At 39.7% G+C, this 27599-nt stretch overlaps 1 protein-coding gene and 1 long non-coding RNA gene across 6 annotated transcripts in view; both read left to right on the top strand.

Annotated features, from left to right (window-relative positions):
• Positions 1-21902, top strand: part of LOC120435060 (UDP-glucuronosyltransferase 2B20-like) — a 31993-nt gene extending 10091 nt beyond the window's left edge. For 2 of the 4 annotated variants that reach the window (XM_039603865.1, XM_039603864.1), the window contains exons 2-3: positions 3123-3214; positions 8607-10258. In XM_039603865.1, the coding sequence (XP_039459799.1) occupies positions 8609-10204 (1596 nt within the window). In that variant the 5' untranslated portion in view covers positions 3123-3214; positions 8607-8608 and the 3' untranslated portion in view covers positions 10205-10258. Of the gene's footprint in view, positions 1-3122; positions 3215-8606; positions 10259-21472; positions 21646-21727 lie in introns of those variants that run through there. The other 2 variants (XR_005609498.1, XM_039603866.1) reach the window with 2 other exon arrangements.
• Positions 21903-24929: 3027 nt separating this feature from the next.
• LOC120435307 lies at positions 24930-27557 on the top strand. Of its 2 annotated transcripts, none has more exons than XR_005609631.1 (2): positions 24930-24965; positions 27407-27557. It is a non-coding gene; the product is annotated as an uncharacterized LOC120435307 (long non-coding RNA). The 2 variants fall into 2 exon arrangements; XR_005609630.1 differs by lacking the exon at positions 24930-24965 and adding an exon at positions 25028-25639.
• Positions 27558-27599: the final 42 nt, after the last annotated feature.

Below are 27599 nucleotides of genomic sequence, written 5' to 3' on the forward strand. Positions count from 1 at the left end.
TGAACTGATAATAAAATGCTATGAACAGAATCAGTGACAGAGGGCAGCTTTAGCAGAATCCAACACCAACAATGTGAACCAAGGTTACACTGTTGTATAGGGAATGGATAGCCCCTCAAAAACAGGCCTGATACCACATACCCCTAAAGCCCTCACCTCGATTGTTACATCTCCAGAGACTCACATCTTAGGTGTCAAAGTACCAGTTTTCGCAACACTCTAGTGATTCAACTTCTACATGCCAAATATCATTGGGCAAGATGCTAACCCCAAGCTGTTTTCCAGTGCATCTATCAGAGTATGAAGGGACACAGATGCTCTTACAAGGAACAAAAAGAAAAGTGAAGCTATTTATAAACACAGTGCTACTTCTGCTAAGTAGCTCTGTATGTATAAATATCGCTACTTACCGGATTATTTGCACACAGGTGCAAATAACCAAGATAATGAGACATGGGGTAGTGAAACTAAATACAAGAGACAAATAGTACACAAAATAAAACAAGAAGTAACTAACAAATGTGATAATATTAAAGGATAGACACACACCTAAACAAAGCAATTTTCAACTAAGGTCTAGAAAATTTGAACAAAAAACTCAAAAAGTAAAAGCAGAGAAATAACTGACAGAAAAGCTCGAAGTAAAAGCTCTAAATACTCACAGCTTCTGAAAACTCTAATAATACTCAAATACTGTGGTTAGTTTTAATTAAAAAGCAAATTTCTGTGTTGCTGCATTTATTTTTACTGTTTTTTACTCATTCCCTGGTCTACTTGTTTGCTAAGCTGCAGTTGAACAGCAGTTCAGCAGCTGTTTGATACACTTGATTCTCAGCATTATGTAACAAGTTGCAAAAAAGCCTGATAGCACTGTGGACCCAGGAGTGGTCCATAATGAAGTGGGGTGGATAGCATTTTAATGTCTAATGTACCTGTTCCAATGTTCAAGATGCATTTTTTTGTTATGAAATCTGTGAGATTAGGATCAATCAACTCCATTTTCACTTTTGCACTATATGCTGATATATGGTAAATAGCGAGGTCTGTGGAAGACCTATTGTTTTGCTGGCTACCCTTACAACTTTGTTAAAATATATATTATTCTTGGTTCTAACATTCAGGAAAAAATGGAAATGTTAAAACCAATTCAGTTCAATCTACCAATAAAAGATAATGGTGATTATTTTTCTATCCTCATGAAAAACTTACCTCACGGAAAAAGTACAGCTGCTGATCACTCTTCTTGACCACTGCTTCCATAATGGTAATGAATTACCAAAAATTACTGCCACTGGCCATTCCATGGTATTTATATTGTTCCATCAATCAATATCTGTGCTCTTAATATCCCATATGGAAAAGATATATATAAATCTTATAAAGTTTGTATCTGTCTTGTGTGAAATTTGTATGAAAAGCATACAAGAGTGAAAACAGATGTAAGATCCCTTGAAAAATTACATAAATGAAACTTCTATGTTTTGGGTACTTACTAAAACAATATATGAAAGTAATGAGAAAGTGGCCACTTTCATGAGTAAATCATATAAGCCTTATATGATTCACTATATGGAGTAGGCCACATCTTATGCAAGTCTATTATAAGTTTTTACTATTTCTTTTCCATATGGGATTGTTCTGCAGTCAGAATTGACTAACTTTTCTGAACAATGACTGTGTCGTCTGAGCATTTACTTAGTAATTAGTAATAAACAATAATAAACACTATGTATGAAAGGGTTAAAGGAAACTGTTGCAATTAGCTTGGATACTCTAAGAAGCTCTGGCTGAAATCCTCTTTGGGGGGGTAGGAGTGGCAAAAAAATTTCATAATGAGTCCTGCATACAGGGTGTTCAGTATGTGAGCCCATTATACAACACAACTGGAGTCTATTGGGGTCTGAGGTAAGGATCGATTTTACGGTCTGCATCTGTATCATTTCTCTTACATTTTATGGACCTTTCTTGCTCCCTAAACAGGCCTGCAGAAAGACTATAGAGGTCTAATCCTCAGCACACATATTTTTGCCATGGTCATATATAAATGGCTCATTTCGTGTTTTTTATTTACAGTTTAAGACAAATAATCTAAAACAGAGACACTGCTTTAAGCCTAGAGAATGCATTTTATTCAAATTCCTGAAATATATTACGTCATCTTTTCTTGCTTCATTAGTATAGGAATTTGTGTGTTTACCAACCTGCAGTGCATGGGGCAAACGGTTTAGCAAGAAAACTAATTAAGCTTTGATGCTGTAACTTGTGTTGATCATTACTTCACAATTCCTGGAAGAAATGGCTACGTGTAGCAAATATAGTGTGATAGAATATCAACATATCTTTATTAGGCACGTATACACGCAACAACACACACACTGGCTACTCTTACACAAAGACTAAAATTCAGTTTGAAAGGAAATTAAAAACCCAAACACTAATAAGCAAGTCAAATAAATCTTAAATTGGCAGCACAGTACAAGAAAAGTAAACAAATCCCCATACCAGCAAGTGTAAAGCTTTTCATCCCCATTACACCCCCATGACAGTCAACCAGGAGCCGTCCCAACCAACTGAGAGTCAAGAAAATGTTTGGTAGACAACAAGACACTAATAGGTAGCTGAAAGAAACTGGATATGATTTTCACTGGACTGATCTTGTTTTTCCAGGTGGAATGCTGTTGACACACTATCACTGTATCAGCTTCCCCTGGTTTTAAATGTTTCAGTGATTTAAAAGATTTTCCAGTGGTGAGGCAGTTTGAACTGAATATCTGACTGTCTCAGTGTTCAGATAGTTAAGCTACTTTTTGTAGGAAAGAATTGAGAAGCAAGAATTAAGAACATGAATGAGCCAGCAAAGGGGCTACACGCTCTACTCGTCAGTTTCTCTCTATGTACGTTCTCATGGTAGGGGTTGTATTCAATTTCCTCCCAATCTTAAAACTCCAATACATACTTGTTTAGCTATACTGTCATAGCAGCTGTTTTTGGCATGTATCGAAAGCCATAGTAATCTTTGGAAGGTTTTTATTTACATTAGGTAAAGAGAGCAAAGAGTGAACAGAACGAAAAGTTTAGTCAGACATGTACAGTTATACATTTACTCATCTTTCAACCCGCAGGTCCTCAGTTCTGTTGCACAAGCAGCTCAGATATATAAATTTTCCTTGGCTTGGGCAGAAGGTCACAGGGACTAAAGCTGCAGAGACTTGAGGTGAGAATCTATTTTTTTCTCCTCAGTTTTTGAATATTGTTGAGATTTTGTTTATCTGCTAAAATGTCCTACACAGCAGCTGTAGAGGTCATAATTACAGCTTCATCAAGCACGTCTAGGTGACAGTTTTCCTATATTGTAGCAATAGAACTTTGTAAATGATGCAACATGACATGAATAAACAACACAAAGCAGATATTTTAGACTTTAATGTTTACAAGAACTTCGACTTGGTTAACCTGCCATTATTCGACAATTCCACAACAGCTCAACAGGGAAAAGGAATGCATGCAGTGTGGTTAAATACATTGTGGTTTCTACATCATACTGTAAAAATTTGTTAGCATTTAAACCAGCATACACTTCAGGCATTCGATTCACCATAGACACACAGACCCACACTGGCTACACTTAAATGGAGTTTAATATTCTGTTTAGAATCAGTTTAAAGCCCAAACACAATAGTAATTACAATAAGTGTAATAACTGCTGTTCATACATCCATTTTCAGGTAGCTGATTAAATATCAAATATCTGCCAAAGAGATGAGTTGTTAGGGAAAACCACTGAATGATATTCAGTATTAAATACTTTTGACTTTTGACGCTTTCTTTCAATATACATTTGTTTGCTCATTAGTTTGGATCATATGCTAATTTACTTCTTGCATAGAGGTCGTGTAGAAGTTTACCGCCATGTTAAAAAAGAAATAAAATATTATTTTATTGGTTTAGTAAAAACAAAAAAGGTTATACACATAATAATAAAATTAAGTTAAATAAGTTTATCCATTTGCACTTTGAAGTGCTGTACAGTCGCTTTTCCAGCATTTGGCTGAGTCTGAGCAAAGAGTATAGAAATGTTCATTTCAGTTTTCAGCCTGTTTTTTCTATTATCATTTACATCGTCAATAAACATCACATGACCTGTTCCACTGACAGCTATACCATGCGCCCATACCACAGAAGTTGATCCTAGATTATATTCCATTAAAGACACAGACACCTGGGTACCTAATGGCCAAGTAGTAATTCCTATTATATTTCTTTGATGTCCATTTGAAGTCCGCTGCCTTGAGAAGCATGTATTGTTGGTGTAGCTGTCATTAGGTCGACAGCTGTCAGTGTTCAGAATGGAGTATAATCAAAGCTTTACAATGGTCGCCACAGTGATTCTGCTGTGGAGACATGTACACATAGAAATGGAGGCTAGAATGCTGCAAGATGGATTACGAATTAACCTTTGACACCCAAGTACACTCCATCTATCCATCCATCCATCCATCTATCCATCCATCCAGCCATCTTCTTTCGCATCTCTGGGGCCGGGTCATGGGGGCAGGAGCCTAAGCAGAGAAGCCCAGACCTCCCCTCTCCCCTCTTCCAGCTTGTCCGGGGGAACACACCATGCATTCCCAGGCCAGTCAAGACATATAATCTCTCCAGTGTGTCCTGGGTCTGTCCCAGGGCTGCTCTCTGGTGGGACATGCCCAGAACACCTCACCCAGGAGGCGCCCAGGAGCCATCCTTGTCAGATGCCCAAACCACCTCAGCTGACTCCTTTCAATGTGGAGTCAGCCTCTCTAAGGGAGAGGCCAGCCACCCTTTGGAGAAAGCTCATTTCCACCACTTGTATCCACGATGTAGTTCATTCGATCACCATCCACAGCCCGTGACCATAGGTGAGGGTAGGAACGTAGATCGACCGATAAATTCAGAGCTTTGCTTTTACACTCAGCTCTCTCTTCACCATGACAGACCGGTACAGCGTTTGTATCACTGCAGCCAGAGCACAAATCTGCCTGTCGATCTCCCTTCTCCCATCACTCCTACATACACAAGTAAAAGCATTCCACTGCTTGGCTACACCAAGAAATTCTGTCCATAAAAATTCTGAACAGAATCGATGACAAAGGGCAGCCCTGGTGGCGTCCATAAACCACCAGAAATGACTTCAACTTATTGCTAGCTATGTGGACCAAGCTATTGCAACAGTTGTATAAGTAGGGATGGGTATCGTTTAGGTTTTATCCGATACCGGTGCCAAATCGGTACTTTTGAAACGGTGCCGGTGCTTAAACGGTGCTCGAACCGGTGCTTAAAGAATGGAGAACACAAACTTCGTCCAAAAACCTCTCATGTTTTTATTTTTAGCAGTCTCTTTTTTTCTGCAAAATGATTAGAACCGTCACCACATATAAACATCATCTGTGCAAAGATTTATGTTTTTAAAGTGAAACAGTGAAAAATTACAGCGCTGTCAATACATGAATATCCAGACGTACAAAAATGTCCAATTCTTGCACACAATTGGACACCATGCCAGTTGATTTTTTTAGGTATTTAAGAGCAGTCATTAATTAATTTTATTAACATGCCTAAAAATGCTTTTTTTTAAAAATGCGTTTTTGAAGAATTAACCATACATTTACATGGTAATGGGCCTTTTCTGCCATGGAGCGCTTAATTGGCCTCTGGCCCTTTAAACTCTGAGGGGCTGTAACTTTGGTTTCTTTTGGTCAATTTGCATGATTGACACCTCTTTTTAATTGTTTGAGCCAATAGAGTCACAGTAACGATGCCACGTTCACGTTACGTCAACCAATCAGACGTTGTAATGCCAAAACCCACGTGGGCCCAAATTTACTGCATGTGACGTCTGTCCAGTCACGTGTCTATAGGTGGGTCTAAAATGGAGGTTGTTGACGGAAAACGACTCTGATGCGGCTAGGTAGGCGTGGTAACTGCTGATAATCACATGGCTACCGGCGAAAATAACGGAGGAAATATGGACGGTAAGCCAATTTCTGTCTTAGCGCATTTGCGCCGCTGTGTGTTTTTGTGGTCTTCTTTTGCTGCTCATTCAGTGAATTTTGGTCAGAGTGTGGTGAAACTTGGTGTTTGGAATTGGTGATAGCTCTGGAAGATAACCAGCTTTTCTTTATCCGGTTACATGAAGTCTGGAGAATTTCTGGTTCGCCTTGTTTGTTTAGCAGACTTGTGCGCATTTACATAACTGCTCGTTTAATCATGGCTTGTTTTCGTTGAGTTTGGTGGTTGTAGAAATGGTTTATATGACATTTTAGCTGAGATTCAGAGGTTTCTGTGGATACCACACGTCTGGACTTATATTTCTCACCCCGTGTTATAACCGATCAAAAGTGATCTCCTCCTTTTTGCTCGCGGTACCGGGGGCGTGGGGCTTAAAGCACTTGTTGCAGGCTGCTGAGTTTGCATCTTTTGCTGTGAAGTACAGCCAGACTTTTGACCGCTTCGCCTTGGGTATTTTTAATATGTAGCTCTGCTCTAAAAGAACGTACGTACCTGGGCCCGCCTACTATCCTTGTAAAGGTAAAATGATTGGCTAGAATCCAAAGTGTATGACATCTCAAGAAAAAAAAAAAAAGCACTGAAATAAAGCACCGAAATGTGCGCTGCTTTTCGGTCTGGTTACTACCGTTTATGTCAGAACCAGTACCCATCCCTATGTATAAGGATGGCCTGTAGCAATGAGCCAGACACCCCAGCTACCAAGGGACACTCCGAGGGACACAGTCAAATGCCTTCTCAAAGTCCACAAAACACATTTAGATAGGATGGGCAAACTCCCATGCACCCTCAATTATCACTGAGAGGGTAAAGAGCTGGTCCAGTGTTCCACAACCAGGACGAAAACCGCATTATTCCTCCTGTATACGAGGTACAACTAATGGATGGATTCTGCATTCCAGGACACTGGCATAGACTTTCCCAGGGAGGCTGAGGAGTGTAATCCCCCCTATATTTGGAACACACCCTCTGCCCCCCCCCCCGTCTTAAAGAACCACCATCCTGGTCTCCCAATCTAGAGGTACCGCCCCTAATCTCTACGCAAAATTGAATAGGCGTGTCAACCAAGACAGCCCTACAACATCCAGAGCCTTCAGGAACTCAAGGCAAATCTCATTCAACTTGGGGGTTGGGGGACCTGCTACCAAGGAGTTGTTTAACTGCCTCAGTGACCTCATGCCCAGAGACAGACAATTTGTTCCCCTCGTCCCCTAGATTCTGCTTCCACACAGAAGGGCCCAAGTACAGTTATTAAAGTAATACACTACATTATTGCATTACCAAAATTTAAATGTGATTACAGTAATGCATCATTCTCTTAATAAATAATGAACTACTGTGTTTGTTACTTTGCTTGTTGGCCATAACATTGCATCTGCTATGTTTGACAGATGAGGTTGTATTCTTCATATCATGAGCTGTCTCTCCTCTTCTTCAGAATTTTCTGCTTTCATCATTCTAGTTCGGGTTAATCTTGTTTTTTGTTTTTTTTTTCAGAACTGTGAGTTTTGAGCCTCTGAAAATGGTGGACTGTATAAAAGCTTTTATAATTCCTAAACAGTTAATAGAACATTATTAAATAACTCCATTATAGTCTGCAGTTTAATCACATCTTGATTGTTTGATTGATAATGAAATGTGGCATACAGAAATTGTGTCATCCACAAATATGACATAGTTAGCTTTTGTAGGTAGTGGGGAATTACTTGTGTGTTATAAACCATTAAATAGCAGCAAATTAAGGTGCTAGACAGCTATTATATGAGTGGAGGATGCTACATATATTACATAACTGTTCTCTGGTTCTTTGGTTATATACTTATGCTTTATTCATCAGATTACTGTCTTTGCGATTTGCTTGTTCATTTTGAAGTAATGTTGTTGTTGTATAAGATAGCATCTCCTTTTAAAGGGATTTAACTGCTGAGGTTCTCAAGTGTCAGTAACTTCTGGCTGTTATCTCAAATCCAGAAATTGTCTATGAGCTGAACATCAAGGGTTAAAAAAAGAGTAATGAATAAAAAAGTACCAAAACAAAACAAAAACTTCTTTTGCGCCTAAAGGTGTTTGGTTTATAATATATGTCAAAATTATTAAGTAGAAAATGTGACCACAAGTGTTGTTTCTCTATTTCACAGTATTTGACCCAAGAAATAACTGGTACATGGGTCTGTTATCAAATTATTGGTAAATATATATATATATATATATATATAAATATAAATAATGCAAATATATTTGATGTTCCAGTTACTGTGCAAATGGACAGTTGTTTGCTAAGGTTAAAACTATGATCATTTTGGAAGAAGTCCATATTAGAGATCCTGTGTTCAATTCAGTTCAATACACTTTTATTTAAATCACTCGCAACACTAGTCGCCTCAAGGCACTTTATATTGGAAGTTAAAGACCCTAACAATAACAAGGAGAAATCCCCAAAAGCCAACAATCATGTGAGCAACTAAGTATGGCCACTTCAACAAAAACGGATACTGTTCTTCTGAAGCCCAAGCACTCTTTGAATTGAAAATATTTGTTGATTCAATAATTCGTCTCTTTTGCAGAGATGGAGCCATATCCAGCCTGGACTTTCTTAGTGTCGTTTTTAGCTATGACTTCCTCATGTGATGGTGGAAAAGTGCTAGTGTTTCCAGTAGATGGAAGCCACTGGCTTAACATGAAAATCATTGTGGAGGCTCTTCACTCTCAAGGCCACCAAATCACAGTGCTGCGGTCCTCTTCAAGCTGGTACATTTCTGAATTCTCACCTTATTACACCTCCATCACGATCATCCAGGAACAGTCCCAGCCCATTGAGAGTCAAAACTTCATGAGCTCGTTTTTGAAGAGGTCAATGGAAATTCATCAGAATGACGGCTCACTCTGGGCATTTTTTGAGTTTTATTGGAATCTTTTTGACTTATTCGGACAAAACCAGCAAGTTGTGGCAAAACTTACTTCCAGCATCTTTGAGAATAAGACGCTGATTGGGGACCTAAACAAAACTGGATATGATCTTTTTCTGACTGATCCTGCGTTTCCAGGTGGTGTGCTGTTAGCACATTATCTCCAGCTGCCTTTGGTTTACAATGTACGCTGGCTTTTTAGTGGAGAGGCACACCTTGCCATCGCTCCTTCTCCATTGTCCTACATCCCCATATGCTTCTCCCATAACTCTGACAAAATGGATTTTTTTCAAAGAATCAGAAATATGATCCATTACATCATGATTTTTTACATGGACTACTATGTCTCCAGACCACCATACCAGGCCTTGTGTCATCGTTATTTTGGAAATAATGTTAGTCTCATGTCTCTAGTCCAAAAGGCTGACCTCTGGCTCATGCGTGTTGACTTTACATTTGAGTTCCCTCGTCCCACCATGCCCAATGTCATCTACATCGGAGGCTTCCAGGGTAAGCCTTCAAAGTCTCTCCCATCAGAGTTTGAGGAATTCGTCCAGAGTTCTGGTGAACATGGGGTGATCATCATGACATTGGGCACCCTGCTGAGTGACCTTGGACCTGAGTTAACAGAGATTTTTGCCTCAGCATTTGCCAGCCTCCCTCAGAAGGTTGTGTGGAGACATGTTGGAAAAAGACCAGCCACTCTGGGAAACAACACCATGCTGGTTGAATGGTTGCCTCAAAATGATCTACTAGGCCACCCTAAAACCAAAGTTTTTGTCACACATGGGGGCACCAATGGCCTGTACGAAGCCATTTACCATGGTGTGCCAGTTCTGGGCATTCCTCTCATTTTTGACCAGCATGACAACTTGTTACGTATGGAGGCCAGGGGAGTGGCTAAAATAGTTGACATGACAAAATTGGATGTTGACTCCCTGACAAGTGCGCTGAAGAATATTTTGGACCCAGAAAAGCCCTACAAACAGAATATGCTCAAACTGTCACAACTTCATCATGATCAGCCCATGAAGCCTCTTGATACTGCTGTTTTCTGGATAGAGTATGTCATGAGGCACAAGGGTGCAGCACATCTACGCACTGAGTCATATAAGCTGCCTTGGTATGCCTATCATTGCCTAGATGTGATGGCAGTCCTTGTAGTATTTGGCTTGCTGATCATTGCCTTGGTTTGGACTTCTTGTCAATGTCTAATTACATTTTTGTTGAAGACAAAGAAGTCCAAGCATGAATAGATGTGATAATAAACTTTTTCATGTGACAATAATTAAAAGCTACAATGAAACTAAGAAGGAGTGTTTTGTGTTTATTTTATTTTATTTAATTTTATTTAATTTTATTTGTTTTTATTTCTTTTTAAAGTTTCATATCATCACCTTTATTTTCAGAGTGGCAAATATTCTTCCACCTTACTTTCAAAGAACAGAACCAGCAGGTGGAGCGGTGTTCGGCTGTTTTGCTAAAAATTCAAAAGTCAAATCCCAGATAACAATAAATGTTTGACCCTACTGAGGCCCACATCTACAGTTTTCTATGGCCAAATTTGTCCTTGACTGTTAGCATTGACTCTAGTAAATATGGCTACTCCTCTGTTGCTTAAAAAATTTAAGGTCAGATGCTAGAGGCCACAATATAACTTAATAGGTTATTCCAATTAGCAACTGAGTTATGTCAAAACTAGCCCAGATCAAGCCCATATGTCTGCTATTTCAGAGCTCTGGGAAGATAGCAACACTGACAAGATGTGCAGCAGAACAATAAAAGTCCTTCACGTGTAAGAAAACCTAGTTAGGGAAACAAATTTAAAAGATAGTAAAAATCTCAGCACATGTACTCTCCCTCCAACTATGGGAGAAGCGGTTATTTCACTCAGTCTGAAAAAGAATAAAGACCCTCTCCAATGTAGTTCATACCGGCTGATTTCACTGCTAAACACCGATGTGAAGATTCTCACTAAAACTTTATCACAGCGCTTAGACGTAGTGTTACCAACTATCATTTCAGACCAAACTGGCTTTCTCAAGGGCAGATACTCTTTTTTAAATGTTAGACGCGTCTTAAGTATAATTCATGACTTTCCCTCAACCGATACACCTCAAGCCCTACTGTCACTTGATGTTTGAAGGCCTTCAACCGGGTGGAGTGCGATTACCTTTTCTATACTTTGAGCAAATTTGGTTTTGGCCCCAGACTCATATTATGGGTTAATACTCTCTACGATTCACCAATGGCAGCTGTGCATACTAATAATATGAACTCTTCTTATTTTAAACTCCATAGGGGCACTAGGCAGGGCTGCCCCCTATCTCCACTTTTGTTTGTCATCGCTATAGAGCCCTTAGCATCAGCCATACGGCAAAGTACCAGTATCACACGAGTTGTCCGAGTAGGCCAAGAATACAAAGTCTCCCTTTATGCAGACGATCTATTACTTTTTATAACTGACCCCTCCCTAAACACCTCAGAATTACTAAGCACTCTGCAACGGTTTGGTTCAATGTCTGGCTACAAAATAAATCCTCAGAAAAGTGAATTCATCCCAATCAATGAAGCTGCAAAAAATATCCCATCTAATCTAATACCATTCAAAATCAATAATAAAAAGTTTAAATACCTCAGAATCTGGATCTCCAGCTGTTACAAAGATCTTTATAAAGCAAACTACCTTGCAGAGTCTGAAAAAGGACATCCATTGCTGGAACTTATTATCCCTTTCCCTTTGTGGGAGGATTACTATAATTAAAATGAACCTGTTGCCAAGGCTCCATTATCTATTCCCAAACCTCCCTATATAGCTGACCAAACATTTCTTCAGCTCTTTAGACAACTTAATATCATCATTCATTTGAAACAAGAAGAACCCACGTATAAGAAAGAGCATCCTGCAAAGGCCACCCCCACAGGGTGGACTGGCTCTCCCTAACTTTCTGTTTTATTATTGGTCAGCCAATATCAGGGTACCGCTCCACTGGATGCGTGACGCTGATCATTTAGTTGTTCCAAGCTGGCTCCTCCTGGAGAGCTCATCCTGTGGCCAGGTGAGTCTCGGAGCATTGCTGTGTGCCGAGGATCCTTTCAGTCAGGCCAGTCTCTCACTATAATCCAGTTGTGATAAACTCAGTTCGTATTTGGAACCAGTTTAGGAAAACCTTCAGGCTTTCTCTCTTTGCACCAGTTATTAGAAACCATATGTTTGCTCCCTCCTTATCAGGTGGAGGCTTTCAGGTTTGGTGTAAAAATGGTATTCTGTCAATGCAAGACCTTTACCTTAGCAACAAATTTGTCTCTTTTGAGCAGCTGGTAAACAGGTTTTCCATACCCGAATCTAACCTTTTTAGATATTTACAATTACAAAAATTTGTATCCTCACATACTGATTGCTTCCCCTCTCGTCCACCTGTCTCTCTGTTAGATGATATTTTTAAAGTTGCATTTGAACAGAAACAAATTATTGGTAACATCTATAATAAACTAATCCAACACAGCTCAACTACTCTTAATCATCTAAAAGTAAAGTGGAAAAAAGATTTAAATGTTGAAATTTCAGGGGAAGAGTGGCTGAAAATTATAGGAAGGATCTATTCATCTTCAATTTGCCAACGTCATACTGTTATTCAGTTTAAAACTGTACATCGACTACACTGGTCAAAGACTTAATTGTCCAGATTTACACCAGATCTGGATCCTACCTGTGATAAATTTAAGCAGGCTCCAGCCACCCTTCTACATATGTTCTGGACATGTCCAATGCTTCATCAGTTTTGGCAATTAGTTTTCTCTACTCTTTCAAAAATTTTAGGAGAGCCATTTAATGACCCTGATGATGGCCACAAGCCGAAACACGTTGGTCAGTCAATAAAGTTGTTCATCTTTCCTTAAGTGTTGCTGGAGTTCCTGCACAGCCATTTAATCCATGTCCCTTTGCTGGTCTATTTGGTACCATCCCACAGGGGAAGCATCTGAACAAACATAAGCTGAAAATGATAGCCTTTTGTACTTTGTTAGCTAGGAGACGTGTGTTGTTACATTGGAAAGACTCCTCGCCCCCTTTTGTTCACAATGGATCACAGACATTATGCAGTTTCTTAAACTGGAAAAGATGAGATGCTCCTTCAAAGGATCCACGTCCAACTTCTACACTACCTGGCAACCATTTCTGACATGTATTGACCAAAGTATACAAATATATAATATATTGACCCCGCCCCCTCTTTTCCCCTCTCCTTTAATTCTGGCAGATGGGAGGGTGCGGTTTCAGTTTATAAGCAGTATACTCTACTGCTTGTATGTTAAATTTGTTGTTTGTGATTGTACAAAAATCTCTTTCAAGTTCAAGTTCAAGTTCAAGTTGGCTTTTATTGTCACTTCAGCTATATACAGTTGTACACAGTGAGGCGAAACAGCGTTCCTCCAGGGCCAAGGTGCTACATGCAACATAAATTTACAACATAAATTAACAGAAAATTACTAAACTAGCTAGCTCGAGACAGGGCAGACTGACCTAGCATAAATTACAACATAAATTAACAAAAACTAACTATCTAACTAAAACTAACTATTCTAACTAGGTAAGTAGTGCAAAGATGTTTTTAGAAACCGTAAACATACTTGGTATGTAGGTAGTGCAGGAACAGTAAACATAAAAATTATTGTGCAAAAAAAGAGCATTTTCAGATTGATGTGTAAGTCCAGTCTCAATGCTTTGAGGTAGTTGAGTTGAGCTGAGTGATAGAGTGTGTGTGTGTGTGTGTGTGTGTGTTTGTGTTTGTGTGTGTGTGTGTGTGTGTGTGTGTGTGTATCAGTCCAGTTCCTTTTTGTTGAGGAGACGGATGGCTTGTGGGAAGAAGCTGTTGCACAGTCTGGATGTGTGTGCCCTAATGCTTTGGTACCTTTTTCCAGATGGCAGGAGTGTGAAGAGTGTGTGAGAGGGGTGTGTCCGATCAGCCACAATGCTGGTGGCTTTGCGGATGCAGCGTGTGGTGTAGATGTCCTTAATAGAGGGGAGAGAGACTCCGATGATCTTCTCTGCTGTTCCCACTATCCGCTGTAGGGTCTTACGGTCCGATATGGCACAGTTCCCAAACCAGGCAGTGATACAGCTGCTCAGAATGCTCTCAATAGTGCCTCTATAGAAGGTGGTCAGGATCAGTGGTGGAAGCTGGGCCTTTCTCAGTCTTCTCAGGAAGAAGAGACGCTGTTGGGCTTTCTTGTGCAGGAAGCTGGTGTTGAGGGACCATCCGAGGTCTTTCTCCAGGTGAACGCCCAGGAATTTGGTGCTGTCAACGATCTCCACAGAGGAGCCGTTGATGCTCAGCGGTGAGTGGTCGCCTCGTGTCCTCCTAAAGTCAACAACCATCTCTTTTGTCTTGTCAACATTCAGAGACAGGTTGTTGTCTTTACACCAGTCCGTTAGCCTCTGCACTTCCTCTCTGTACGCTGACTCGTCGTTCTTGCTAATGAGACCCACCACGGTCTCATTAGCAATAAAAAGACCTTAATTTTAAAAAATCTCAGCACATGTATTACCAACAGTTTGTTTTAAAAATCCTTCATAGCTTATAGCCTCACCTACTGGTTAAAGTGTCATCCATTTGTTGTGCCTATATATTGAGCAGAAGAATATGAGTGCTCTTTGGACATGGTCATAAGGTCATGAGGCCAGTGTACCTGAAAGAAGGAACAACCATTGTGCACGTGTACAGTTTTGACAACTAGCTGCTGACTCTGGAGACAGATACATCGCCATGTGCTCTTCTGCATCTCTCATTTTCTCAAAAGGCCTGACTGGAGCTGCCACGCTCTCTGAATAATGTGTCCATCTGTTGTTGAGACACACTTGGCTTCTTTGTGTAAAAGCAAGTGACAAAGTGGCAAAGACAAATATTGCAAAAGTGGCAGAGTCTGATAACATTAGATAATTCAATTCAATTCAATTTTATTTTATTTATATAGCTCCAAATCACAACAACAGTCACCTCATGGCGCTCAAGGTAGACCCTACATTATTACATACAGAGAAAAACCCAACAATCATATGACCCCCTATGAGCAACCACTTTGGCAACAGTGGAAAGGAAAAACCTCCTTTTAACAGGAAGAAACCTCCAGCAGAACCAGACTCAGGGAGGGGCGGGGCCATCTGCTGCGACCGGTTGGGGTGAGAGAAGGAAAACAGGATAAAAGACATGCTGTGGAAGAGAGCCAGAGATTAATAACAAGTATGATTCAATGCAGAGAGGTCTATTAATATTAACATATACTAAGGGACAAAGGTGACTGAAGAAGAAATACTCAATGCATCATGGGAATCCCCCAGCAGCCTATGCCTATTGCAGCATAACTGAGGGAGGATTCAGGGTCACCTGATCCAGCCCTAACTCCATGCTTTATCAGAAAGGAAAGTTTTAAGCTGTCAAAGTACGCCAGCTTCACCCGATTCTTTGATGGCAAGAAGTCACTTGGAGACATGAAGTCCAACTTCAACTCTTTATTCAGCAAAGTATATGCATATGGAGATTGCGCATGTCAAACTGTAGGGCACACAGAGTATGCTCTAAGGATGATCTGAGACATTTCATCTCAATAGAGACTTAGAGCTTTTTATTGTCATTGTGCAGTTTCTTGCACAGCGAAATTGGGTAGCTGGACCACAAAGGTGCTAAAGTAAGAAAAAGAGAAACCAATATACATCGAAGGTGGAAAAAAAATAAGTAAATAAATAGAATAAAATAAAAAGCAGTGTATATATATACATGTGTGAGTGGAACTATATACATGGTGTATGTGTAGGAAACATTGAAACAGACTGGGACCAAAATAATTGCACTTGAGCCAAAAATATTGCACAGAACATGGAAAGACTGAGATATTGCACACAGATGATCAACAGCAGTGTCAGGGTGGATGTGTTGGGGAAGTCTTTACACACTCTTAGTTTCCATTAATAGTTCTGACAGCCCACGGGAAGAAGCTGTTCTTTAGTCTGTTGGTTTTGCACCTGATGGATCTGAGCCTTTTTCCAGAGGGCAGGATGTTGAAGAGGTGGTGGTTAGGATGGAGGTGGTCCTTTATAATTGCCCTGGCTCTGGAGAGACATCTTGAGCTGGCAATTAAGTCCAGGAGGGAGTGGACAGCCGATCACCTTCTCTGCAGTTCTGATGATCCTCTGTAGTCTCTTCTTGTCAGCTGTTGTGCAACCAGCGTACCACACAGGGATGGCGTGCACCAGCACACTCTCGATAGTGGCACGGTAGAAGGACACTAGGAGTTCAGTCTGCAGCCTGTTCCATCTCAGAACCCTCAAGAAATGGAGGCGCTGCTGGGCTTTCTTTACTAGGGCTGATGTGTTTGTGGACCAGGATAGGTCCTCAGATATGTGGGTGCCGAGGAACTTAAAGGAGGACACCCTCTCCACATAGTCACCTTTTATGGAGAGGGGGGGGAGGATCAGTCCTTGTTTTGCGGAAGTCCATGACCACTTCCTTGGTTTTCTTGGTGTTTAGGGTGAGGTTATTGTAGTTACACCATTCTGACAGCCGCTGGACCTCATCCCTGTAGGCGGTGTCATCATCGTTGGTGATGAGCCCCATCAGAGTGGTGTCATCTGCAAATTTGATGATGATGTTGCAGGGGTGCGTTGGGGTGCAGTCACTGGTGTAGATGGTGTATAATAGTGGACTCAGCACACATCCCTGTGGTGAGCCAGTGCTGAGCGACAGGGTGGATGATTGCTGGTTGCCAACCTTGACTGATTGTGAACGGTCTGTGAGGAAGTTTTTGATCCATGCACATGTGGAGGGGGGGGAAGTCCAAGTTTACCAGCTTGTCTATAAGAATGTCTGGGATGGTAGTATTGAAGGCCGAGCTGTAATCAACAAAGAGCATCCTTACTGATGTCCCAGGATTCTCCAGGTGATGCAGAGCAGAGTGGAGAGCAGTGGAAATTGCATCCTCTGTGGACCTATTTGCCCTGTAGGCAAACTGGTGGGGGTCAAAGCTGGGTGGGAGGCAGTCCTTTATGTGTTTTAGGACCAGCTTCTCAAAGCACTTTGCAACCACTGGAGTCAGTGCGATGGGTCTGTAGTCACTGAGGCTACTGATGGTGGTGGACTTGGGGACTGGGACTATTGTTGATGATTTCAGGCAGTGAGGGACAGTGGCATGTGTCAGGGAGAGGTTGAATAGTCTGGTGAACACAGGAGCCAGCTGGTCGGCACAGGCTTTGAGCACTCTACCAGGTATTCCGTCGGGGCCAGCAGCTTTCCTCTGATTCACTGATGCAATAGAGCTACTTTTATACTTTTCCAGTACCCCCCTCCTGCCGTTGGGTACCCTTTCATCCTTTTGTTCTTTCTTTTCATCTTCCACATATGATGCATACTTTCTGACCCTATCTCACAACTTCTCAAGCACCACTCTTTCATCCATCATTAAATTGGTTCCCTTTGTCAGTTTTATGGCCAAACTGAGTCCAAAAGTCTGCAAGACAGCAGTTAACAGTTAATCAGTTTGACAATTTTGTCAGGCGCACATGCTATCTATGCTAAGTAAGGGTTTTTCTCGCCTTCAGGCGACTGAGGCGAGAACCAGAATCTCAGGTGCATGACCAGCAGGGCCGGGTTTGTTTACTGTATAGGCTTTGAAGGGGCTGGACACTACGTGGGACAGTACAGATAAACACAGGTGAACGCTGAGAAAGGGTCCTGTGTGCATACTTCAGCAGTGCCAAGCTGAATTAACCCTATGTTGGACTAGTCACTGTTGGCCATAATATAATCAAAGGTTACTTATTGATCCTAATTATCACATTTTCAAACAATATTGATCAGAGTGTGTTTATACAACAAGTGGCACAAACTTTTCATTAATATAATGGTAGCTATATTTGACCTAAATATATGGGTCACGTGGTTTAAACATACTAACCTGTATGTTTAAACCACGTGACCCATATATTTAGGTCAAATATAGCTAAAAGCTTAACACAGCGACTCCACTATATAAGACACTTCATTTGTCACAGACACACCTGTCTCATTCTGTTTCCCGTTTTGACTTTAATTTTAACACTCTCTCTCATGCTCTTCCTGTTTCCACTAGCCTACACATAATTTCATATCCCACTATCAGGCTCTTTTAACCTTTGAGCAACAACACCTAGCTTGCGTACTGAATATTTACACAAAGCCTTAAAAGTAGAGATAGTGTCTGTCTCCCGAATCCAAACTGGAAGCTGGTTCCATAGAAGAGAGGCCTGAAAGTTGAAGGCTCTGCCTCCCATTCTACTTTTAAATACTCTTGGAACAACAAGTAAGCCTCCAGTGTGAGAGCGAAGTGCTCTAATGGGGTGATATGGCACTACAAGGTCATTAAGATAAGATGGGGCCTGATTATTCAAGACCTTGTATGTGAGGAGCAGGATTTTGAATTCAGTTCTGGATTTAACAGGAAGCCAATGAAGGGAAGCCAATATAGGGGGAAATATGCTCTCTCTTTCTAGTCCCTGTCAGGACTCTTGCTGCAGCATTTTGGATTAACTGAAGGCTTTTCAGGGAGTTTTTAGGACATCCTGATAATAATGAATTACAGTAGTCCAGCCTTGAAGTAATAAATGCATGAACTAGTTTTTCAGCGTCACTCTGAGACAGAATATTTCTAATTTTAGAGATATTGCGCAAATGGAAAAAAGAAGTCATACATATTTGTTTAATATGTGCATTGAAGGACATATTCTGGTCAAAGATTTCTCCAAGTTTCCTCACAGATAAGAAAAAAAATTACAGAAATCAGTGGCCTCAGTGGATCATTTCTTAGGTTTTGTCACGTGTGATTTTACTTCCCCTTCATGTTTTTTTTTTTTTCATTTAAATTGATTCAACGTTGCTGTAACTCATTTAATAGGATCTCAACTCATATGATTTGAAGTTCATTCTATACCATCTCAGCTGACAAGCTAAGTAAAATAAGAGGAAAAGAGAAGCAACAACAGGGGGAAACTTGATTGCTCTCTTGGACACTTCTTCTTAGTATTCAAAAATAACAGTGTTTATGAGAAACTCTGCTGCTTTCTTATGTCTGTGTATTGGTTTTTGTGGTTTAGACAAGGAGAGAGAGACTTAGGTTATCAAGGCAGGGGATCAACAGTTTCTGTGTGCTCAGTTTTTTTTCCCTCCCAAAGCTACAGACATCTAATCCACCGCTTCATACTTCAGATCTAGGTAATGATTTTGTTACATCCTGTGTATACTTTGCAGTTGGGTGCGGTAATAACGGAAACAACAGTTTAAGATAATGTGATCATTTATAAAGTACACAGAGCTGTGTGCCCAGCAGATATTTGAATATGAACATCGAAATGTGGTGTAATTTTATATATAGAAATTGACTGTCACGCGCTTCTTAAGGTTTTTCTAAAAACATTTGCATGTTAAAGCTTGGCTTTAAAGGGTTGGTATTTTGAAAGTACCTCAAGACTCATGGTCTAAGTTTCTAAGAGAGATTTAAGTGCCTGGTGTTTTTAAAAACACTAGAAAGTGATGAGAATTACTTTCATTTCTAAACATATCTGCATGTGTGTATATTAACATGCCGGTCAAAACTGATCAGTGAAACCAGAGGGAGGGCCAGCTTGCCTTGTTCACACCATTCACAGCCATTCACACTCTGATGGATGCATCAGAGAGTGACTTGGGGTTAGTATCTTGCCCAAGGACATTTGACATGTAAACTGGAGGAGCCAGGGAATGAACCACCAACCTTCCCATTAACAGATGCGTACCTCCTCAAATACAGCCACCCCAACCCCTCTGTAAACCACTCCAGGGTCAACTGGAGTTTGAAATCAAACTATATTCTATTCAAAATGCAGAGACAAGAAACCACCAAACCCATCACCCTCTGTCACTCAGTTAGCTTCGAAATTCTAATTAGTCTCTATTAGTGAAGGGTCTTTAATTTACCATATGAAATGCCCTGAGGTAAGTGTTGTTGTGGTTTCCCAGAGGAACCCACCCGAGGGATTAATAAAGTTTTATCTAATCTAATCTAATCTATGAAAATATAAATTGGATTGAACTGATAATAAAATACTATGAACAGAATCAGTGACAGAGGGCAGCTTTAGCAGAATCCAACACCAACAATGTGAACCAAGGTTACACTGTTGTAGGGAGTGGATAGCCCCTCAAAAACAGGCCTGATACCACATACCCCTAAAGTACCCCTCACAAAACCACCTAAAGGGAGAAGTCAAAGCACTTTCCCAAATCCACAAAACACGTATTAACTGGCTGGGCAAATTCCCACACACCTTGAAATATGCTTGAGAGGTAGACTAGATCTTTGTCCTCAGTCTGTGCTTATATTAGAAGAAGATCCTTGAAGTGCTCTTTCCACAGCCAAGCTACATCCTTATTAAACCTTTCTGGGGGTTTTTTGTTTTTGTTTTTTAAACTACAACAACTAATATGAAGAATATGAACATGAAGAAACTAGATTTTGTTTATTTGAATTTATTCTAAACAATAAAGTAGAAAATATATCTTAAACTGTGTCAAAATAGTAAGTGTAACAATGACATTTAAGGAACACTGAAGACTTGTAATTTGTAGTGACTCAATGTTTCAAAAGGGGTAAAATTTTCCATTTAGTTAAAAAGGAAATCAATGTGTTCCTGCATGACGGCTCTATTTTTACCCTGTTTTGCACTGTCCCTATATTCATATCAAATAGTACTCTTTGCTTTCAGTAAGAACATTTATCTGCATATCTCACCTCGATTGTTACATCTCCAGAGACTCACATCTTAGGTGTCAAAGTGCCAGTTTTTGCAACACTCTAGTGATTCAACTTCTACATGCCAAATATCATTGGGCAAGATGCTAACCCCAAGCTGTTTTCCAGTGCATCTATCAGAGTATGAAGGGACACAGATGCTCTTATGCAAATAATCCGGTAAATAGAGTTATTTACCGGATTATTTGCACACAAGTGCAAATAACCAACGTACTGACACATGGGGAAGTGAAACAAGAAGTAACTAACAAATGTGATAATATTAAAAGAGACGCACACCTAAACAAAACAATTTTAAACTAAGGACTAGAACATTTGAACAAGAAACTCAAAAGCTAAAAGCAGAGAAATAACTGACAGAAACCCATATGGAAAAGATATATATAAATCTTATAAAGTTTGTATCTGTCTTGTGTGAAACTTGTATGAAAAGCATACAAGAGTGAAAACAGATATAAGATCCCTTGAAAAATTACATAAATGAAACTTCTATGTTTTGGATACTTACTAAAACAATATATGAAATTAATGAGAAAGTGGCCACTTTCTCATTACTTACTCATTAGTATTAATGAGTATTAATACTAATGAGTATTAATGAGTAACTCATTAGTAAATCATATAAGCCTTATATGATTCACTATATGAAGTAGGCCACATCTTGTGCAAGTCTTTTATAAGTTTTTACTATTTCTTTTCCATATGGGAAGGCTCGAAATAAAAGCTCCATGGGACACCAGGCCTGGTGGGTGTGTCCCGTTGGGAGGCTGGCCACTCCTGAGGAGGAGGATCTCACACACCTGCAGCTGATCTGGATCGTTGAGGGAGCTACATAGAAGTGTAGCTGATCGCTTCCCGACGCTGAATTATCATGTGACTTCACGTTAGTCTCTTCGACAGTTAGATAAGGTTAGTCTCTCACAATTGTGGTGTGTTCTGACGGCTCCCTCTTTGCTATTTTCCAGGTGGAGTGTGGAGTCGAGAGGGCAGTGAGCATGGGGTGCTCATACACTGAGGAGCGGAGACACAGGACACTACTCTGGGACGAGGACAATGCAAGGGAGTCGGGAACGCACTGGGGATTTGTTGTTATAGTATCAGTTTACTTCACTGTAAATAAATGCACTGCTTTGCATTGAAGAGTCCTGCATTTGGGTCCTAATTTCCCCACATCCCCAAGGTCTACCAGCGCGACCGTGACAGGTCTTTGTTAAACTTTGTTAAAATATATACTACTCTTGGTTCTAACATCCCCAAACCAGGAAAAAATGAAAAATGTTAAAACCAGTTCAATAAAAGACAACGGTGATTATTTTTCTATCCTCATGAAAAACTTAACTCACTCAAAAAGTGTTGAACACTCTTCTTGACCACTGCTTCCATAATGGTAATGAATTTTAAATTAGTGCCAGTGACCATTCCTTGGTATTTATATTGTTCCACCAATCGGTATCTGTGCTATTAATATTCATCTGCAGTTGGAACTGACTGACTTTTCTCAACAATGACTGTGTCGTCTGAGAATTTACTTAAGAATGTAACTAGTAATAAACAGTAGTTAAAAATAAACACTATGTATGAAAGGGTTAAAGGAAACTGTTGCAATTAGCTTGGATACTCTAAGAAGCTCTGGCTGAAATCCTCTTTGGGGGGGTAGAAGTGGCATATTTTTCATAATGAGTCCTGCATACAGGGTGTTCAGTATGTGAGCCCATTATACAACACAACTGGAGTCTATTGGGGTCTGAGGTAAGGATCGATTTTACGGTCTGCATCTGTATCATTCCTCTTACGTTTTATGGACCTTTCTTGCTCCCTAAACAGGCCTGCAGAAAGACTATAGAGGTCTAATCCACAGCACACATATTTTGGCCATGGTATTATAAATGGCTCATTTTTTTTTTTTTTTTTTTTGCATTTACAGTTTAGGACAATAAAATAATCTAAAACAGAGATAGTACTTTAAGCCTAGAGAATGCATACATTTTATTCAAATTCCTGAAATATATTACGTCATCTTTTCTTGCTTCATTAGTATAGGAATTTGTGTGTTTACCAACCTGCAGTGCATGGTGCAAACGGTTTAGCAAGAAAACTAATTAAGCTTTGATGCTGTAACTTGTGTTGGTCATTACTTCACAATTCCTGGAAGAAAGGGCTACGTGTAGCAAATACAGTGTGATAGCATATCAACATATCTTTATTAGGCACGTATACACGCAAGAACACACACACCGGCTACTCTTACACAAAGACTAAAATTCAGTTTATAATGAAATTAAAAACCCAAACACTAATAAGCAAGTCAAATAAATCTTAAATTGGCAGCACACTACAAGAAAAGTAAACAAATCCCCATACCAGCAAGTGTGAAGCTTTTCATCCCCATTACACCATGACAGTCAACCAGGAACCAACCAACTGAGAGTCTGTCTTTGAGAACAAGACACTAATAGGTAGCTGAAAGAAACTGGATATGATTTTCCTGGCACGTGCAGAGGGGGGGGGCGGAAGGGGCTTGAGCACCCGCCCCTTTCCTGATGGGTGCCCAAAGTGCCCTTTTGTTGAGGCAATTTTTTTTTTAATTTTAATTTTTTTTTTTTTTTTTAATGTGTGTGTGCGTGTGGAGTCCTGTCTGTGCCCATCAACAATAATATTTAACTATTAATCACATTTTTGCTAAATAAAAGGATCTGGCTTGCATCAGTCACATGATCACCATTAACCAATGATCGCCCTTGACGGCAGAACGCGCTGGTTACGAGCCGGGAACGAGCTCACAAAGAGCACGCGCATTTTTTGCGGTCCGGAGCTGTAGGAGAAACACAAATGACCTCAGAGACACAGACTGATGCGACAAAACCAGTAAGTAGCTGTACAGCGCACACTGTAGTCTGCAGCACACAGGAGTATTAGCTTATTACGTACACGTTGGTAAGCTGTCTTGTGGCAACTGACGAACTGAAACAAACGAGCGTGCTGTGTGTGCAACAGCGCGACAAACTTTACCTGTCCTTTTATTAACTGCACAAGTAGTGCTGGTCATAGCTGCTGGCTCACTGGGTAAGGCTGTCATGGGTCTGTAGCTCTGTCCACCGTTTTAGGGAACATATTTAGTTTTAAAGTAAGTTACAGGGCTTTTCCTGCCTTTCTGGAGGGCTTATATTTCACTTAAAACGATCTAATATGCATGTCCACATAATAATGGATTATTATAATTATAATATTTAAAAAAAAAAACACTGTATTTTAAAGAACATACATTAAGAAACAGATTATATTAGATTTATATTTTAAATAAGACAAAATGCTGATTTTACAGCAGCAAAATTATTGTATCTCTACAGTTTAAAAATGTAAAAAAAAAAAAAAGCTTTCTTCCTGCACAGAGTGGATAGTGAAACAAATGGAATCATCATAAATACATTATTATAAATTTATTATTTTTTTTCCCTCATTGCTTTATTATTGTAGCTCTACTAATAAATAATAAGGGAAGGATTCTGGATCAGCATCATGATGGAAACTTGTGCCCACAGTATATACAGTATTCTGAAGAAGGTCTAAAATGTCACTGTGTGCACGTGCATGTGTGTGTTTTATGTATATGTATTTTTGAATTATTACTCATAATATAACATTGTCCAGACATGGCTGGTAAGGACATGAGGAGGAAACAGTAGGAGCTGTGTGAGGCTACTAAAGGCAGTGGATCCCTCAGCAGCTGGATTACAAAGAGCACAGGTAACATTAACACATGTACCAGTTGTTGGAGAGGTATTCCAGTATAAAAATAATAATAAGCACAACTGAAATGTTTTGCTTCTATAACATTTTTCTGTCATCATTAAGTGTGGAAAATTAAATAATAGTTTATTGCAATAGCAAGTTGTGCCTTGTTCTCAGATGGACAGCAAGTGGAGAGTGACAGATGAAATGAGGGGATGGAAGGAGGAAGAGAGGCAAAGAGTGATTCACAGGCAGGGTCTAGTTTATTTCTCAGTTTTTTGTTGCCTTATGGTTCCAAGCGCTGTCACCAATCTTTGCAATTTGTTATTATCTCATGACACTTGTTTAATCAGCTACCATCTCTCCTATGGACTTTTTAATGTCTACAGTCTCAGATCAACACAGCCCTGCCCTCCAGCACTATCAGCAGCAGGAGCAGCAGCAACCCCTCAACAGCAACATTGTACCCATCAGGTAAAACATAGGCTACGTTTGCTTTGCCTCACAACAGTGATATAGTATGATGCGATCCCATATTAGATTCTTGATGAATGTGTGTTGTTGTTATTCACCCTGGTTCAGTGTGCCCCTTTTTAGCTTTGAGCACCCGCCCCTATAAACGTCTCTGCACGGCCCTGATCAAGACAATACATTAAAGAGAAATACACTAAAGAGAAATCCCACAACACACACTATCACTGTATCAGCTTCCCCTGGTTTTAAATGTTTCAGTGATTTAAAAGATTTTCCAGTGGTGAGGCAGTTTGAACTGAATATCTGACTGTCTCAGTGTTCAGATAGTTAAGCTAGCTAGTTAATTGAGAAGCAAGAATTAAGAACATGACATGAGTGAGCAAAGTGGCTACTCTCATGGTAGTGGTTGTTTTCAAATCCCTCCCAATCTTAAAAATGCCATACATACATGGTTAGCTATACTGTCATAGCAGCTGTTTTTGGCATTTATCGAAAGCTATAGTAACCTTCCAAAGAGTGAACAGAACGAAAAAGTTTAGCCAGACATGTACAGTTATACATTTACTCATCTTTCGACCAGCAGGTCCTCAGTTCTGTTGCACAAGCAGTCAGATATATAAATTTTCCTTGGCTTGGGCAGGTGGTCACAGGGACTAAAGCTGCAGAGGTTTTAGGTGAGAATCTATTTTTTTCTATTCATTTTTTGAATATTGTTGAGATTTTGTTGGTCTGCTAAAATATCCTACACAGCAGCTGTAGAGGTCATAATTACAGCTTCATCAAGCAACATACACACACAGACCCACACCGGCTACACTTAAATGGAGTTTAATATTCTGTTTAGAATCAGTTTAAAGCCCAAACACAATAATAATTACAATAAGTGTAATACCTGCTGTTCACACATCCATTTTCAGGTAGCTGATTAAATATCAAATATCTGCCAAGGAGACGAGTTGTTAGGAAAAACCACTGAATGATATTCAGTATTAAATACTTTTGACGCTTTCTTTCAATATATATTTGTTTGCTCACTAGTTTGGTTTTAGCATTGCACTTTTAATAATTTTTGGATCATATGCTAATTTACTTCTTGCATAGAGGTCGTGCAGAAGTTTACCCCCAAGTTAAAAAAGAAATAAAAAATTATTTTATTGGTTTAGTAAAAACAAAAAAGGTTATACAGATAATAATAAAATTAAGTTAAATAAGTTTATCCACAGCTGTCAATGTTCACAGTGGAGTATAATCAAAGCTTTACAGTGGTCGCCACAGTGATTATGCTGAGGAGACATGTACACACAGAAAGGAGGCTAGAATGCTGCAAGTGGGGGCCTGCTACCAAGGAGTTGTTTAACTGCCTCAGTGATCTCACGCCCAGAGATAGACTCTCTCGTCACTGCTGTGTTTGACATATGATGTTGTATTCTTCATATCATGAGCTGTCTCTCCTCTTCTTCAGAATTTTCTGTTGTCATCATTCTAGTTTGGGTTAATCTTGTTTTTTTTCAGAACTGTGAGTTTTGAAAATGGTGGACTGTATAAATGCTGTTATAATTCCTAAACAGTTAATAGAACATCATTATACAACCCCATTATAATCTGCAGTTTAATCACATCTTGATTGTTTGATTGATAATGAAATGTGGCATACAGAAATTGTGTTGTCCAAAAATTGACATAGTTAGCTTTTGTAGGTAGTGGGGAATTACTTGTGTGTTATAAACCATTAAATAGCAGCAAATTAAGGTGCTAGACAGCTATTATATGAGTGGAGGATGCTACATATATTACATAACTGTTCTCTGGTTCTTTGGTTATATACTTGTGCTTTATTCATCAGATTGCTGTCTTTGCGATTTGCTTGTTCATTTTGAAGTAATGTTGTTGTTGTATAAGATAGCATCTCGTTTTAAAGGGATTTAACTGCTGAGGTTCTCAAGTGTCAGTAACTTCTGGCTGTTATCTCAAATCCAGAAATTGTCTATGAGCTGAACATCAAGGGTTAAAAAAAGAGTAATGAATAAAAAAGTACCAAAACAAAACAAAAGCTTCTTTTGGGCCTAACGTTGTTTGGTTTATAATATACGTCAAAATTATTAAGTAGAAAATGTGACCACAAGTGTTGTTTCTCCATTTCTCAGGATTTGACCCAAGAAATAACTGGTACATGGGTCTATTATCAAAATATTGGTAAAATCATTTTGGAAGAAATCCATAGTGCAGTTTTATTTAAATCACTCGCAACACTAGTCGCCTCAAGGCACTTTATACTGGAAGTTAAAGACCCTAACAATAACAAGGAGAAATCCCCAAAAGCCAACAATCATGTGAGCAACTAAGTATGGCCACTTCAACAAAAACAGATACTGTTCTTCTGAAGCCCAAGCACTCTTTGAATCAAAAATATTTGTTGATTCAATAATTTGCCTCTTTTGCAGAGATGGAGCCATATCCAGCCTGGACTTTCTTACTGTCGTTTTTAGTTATGACTTCCTCATGTGATGGTGGAAAAGTGCTAGTGTTTCCAGTAGATGGAAGCCACTGGCTTAACATGAAAATCCTTGTGGAGGCTCTTCACTCTCAATGTCATCAAATCACAGTGCTGCGGTCCTCTTCAAGCTGGCACATTTC

The sequence above is a fragment of the Oreochromis aureus genome, linkage group 20 (assembly GCF_013358895.1).
Source record: "Oreochromis aureus strain Israel breed Guangdong linkage group 20, ZZ_aureus, whole genome shotgun sequence".
In the NCBI taxonomy this organism is placed as follows: Eukaryota; Metazoa; Chordata; class Actinopteri; order Cichliformes; family Cichlidae; genus Oreochromis; species Oreochromis aureus.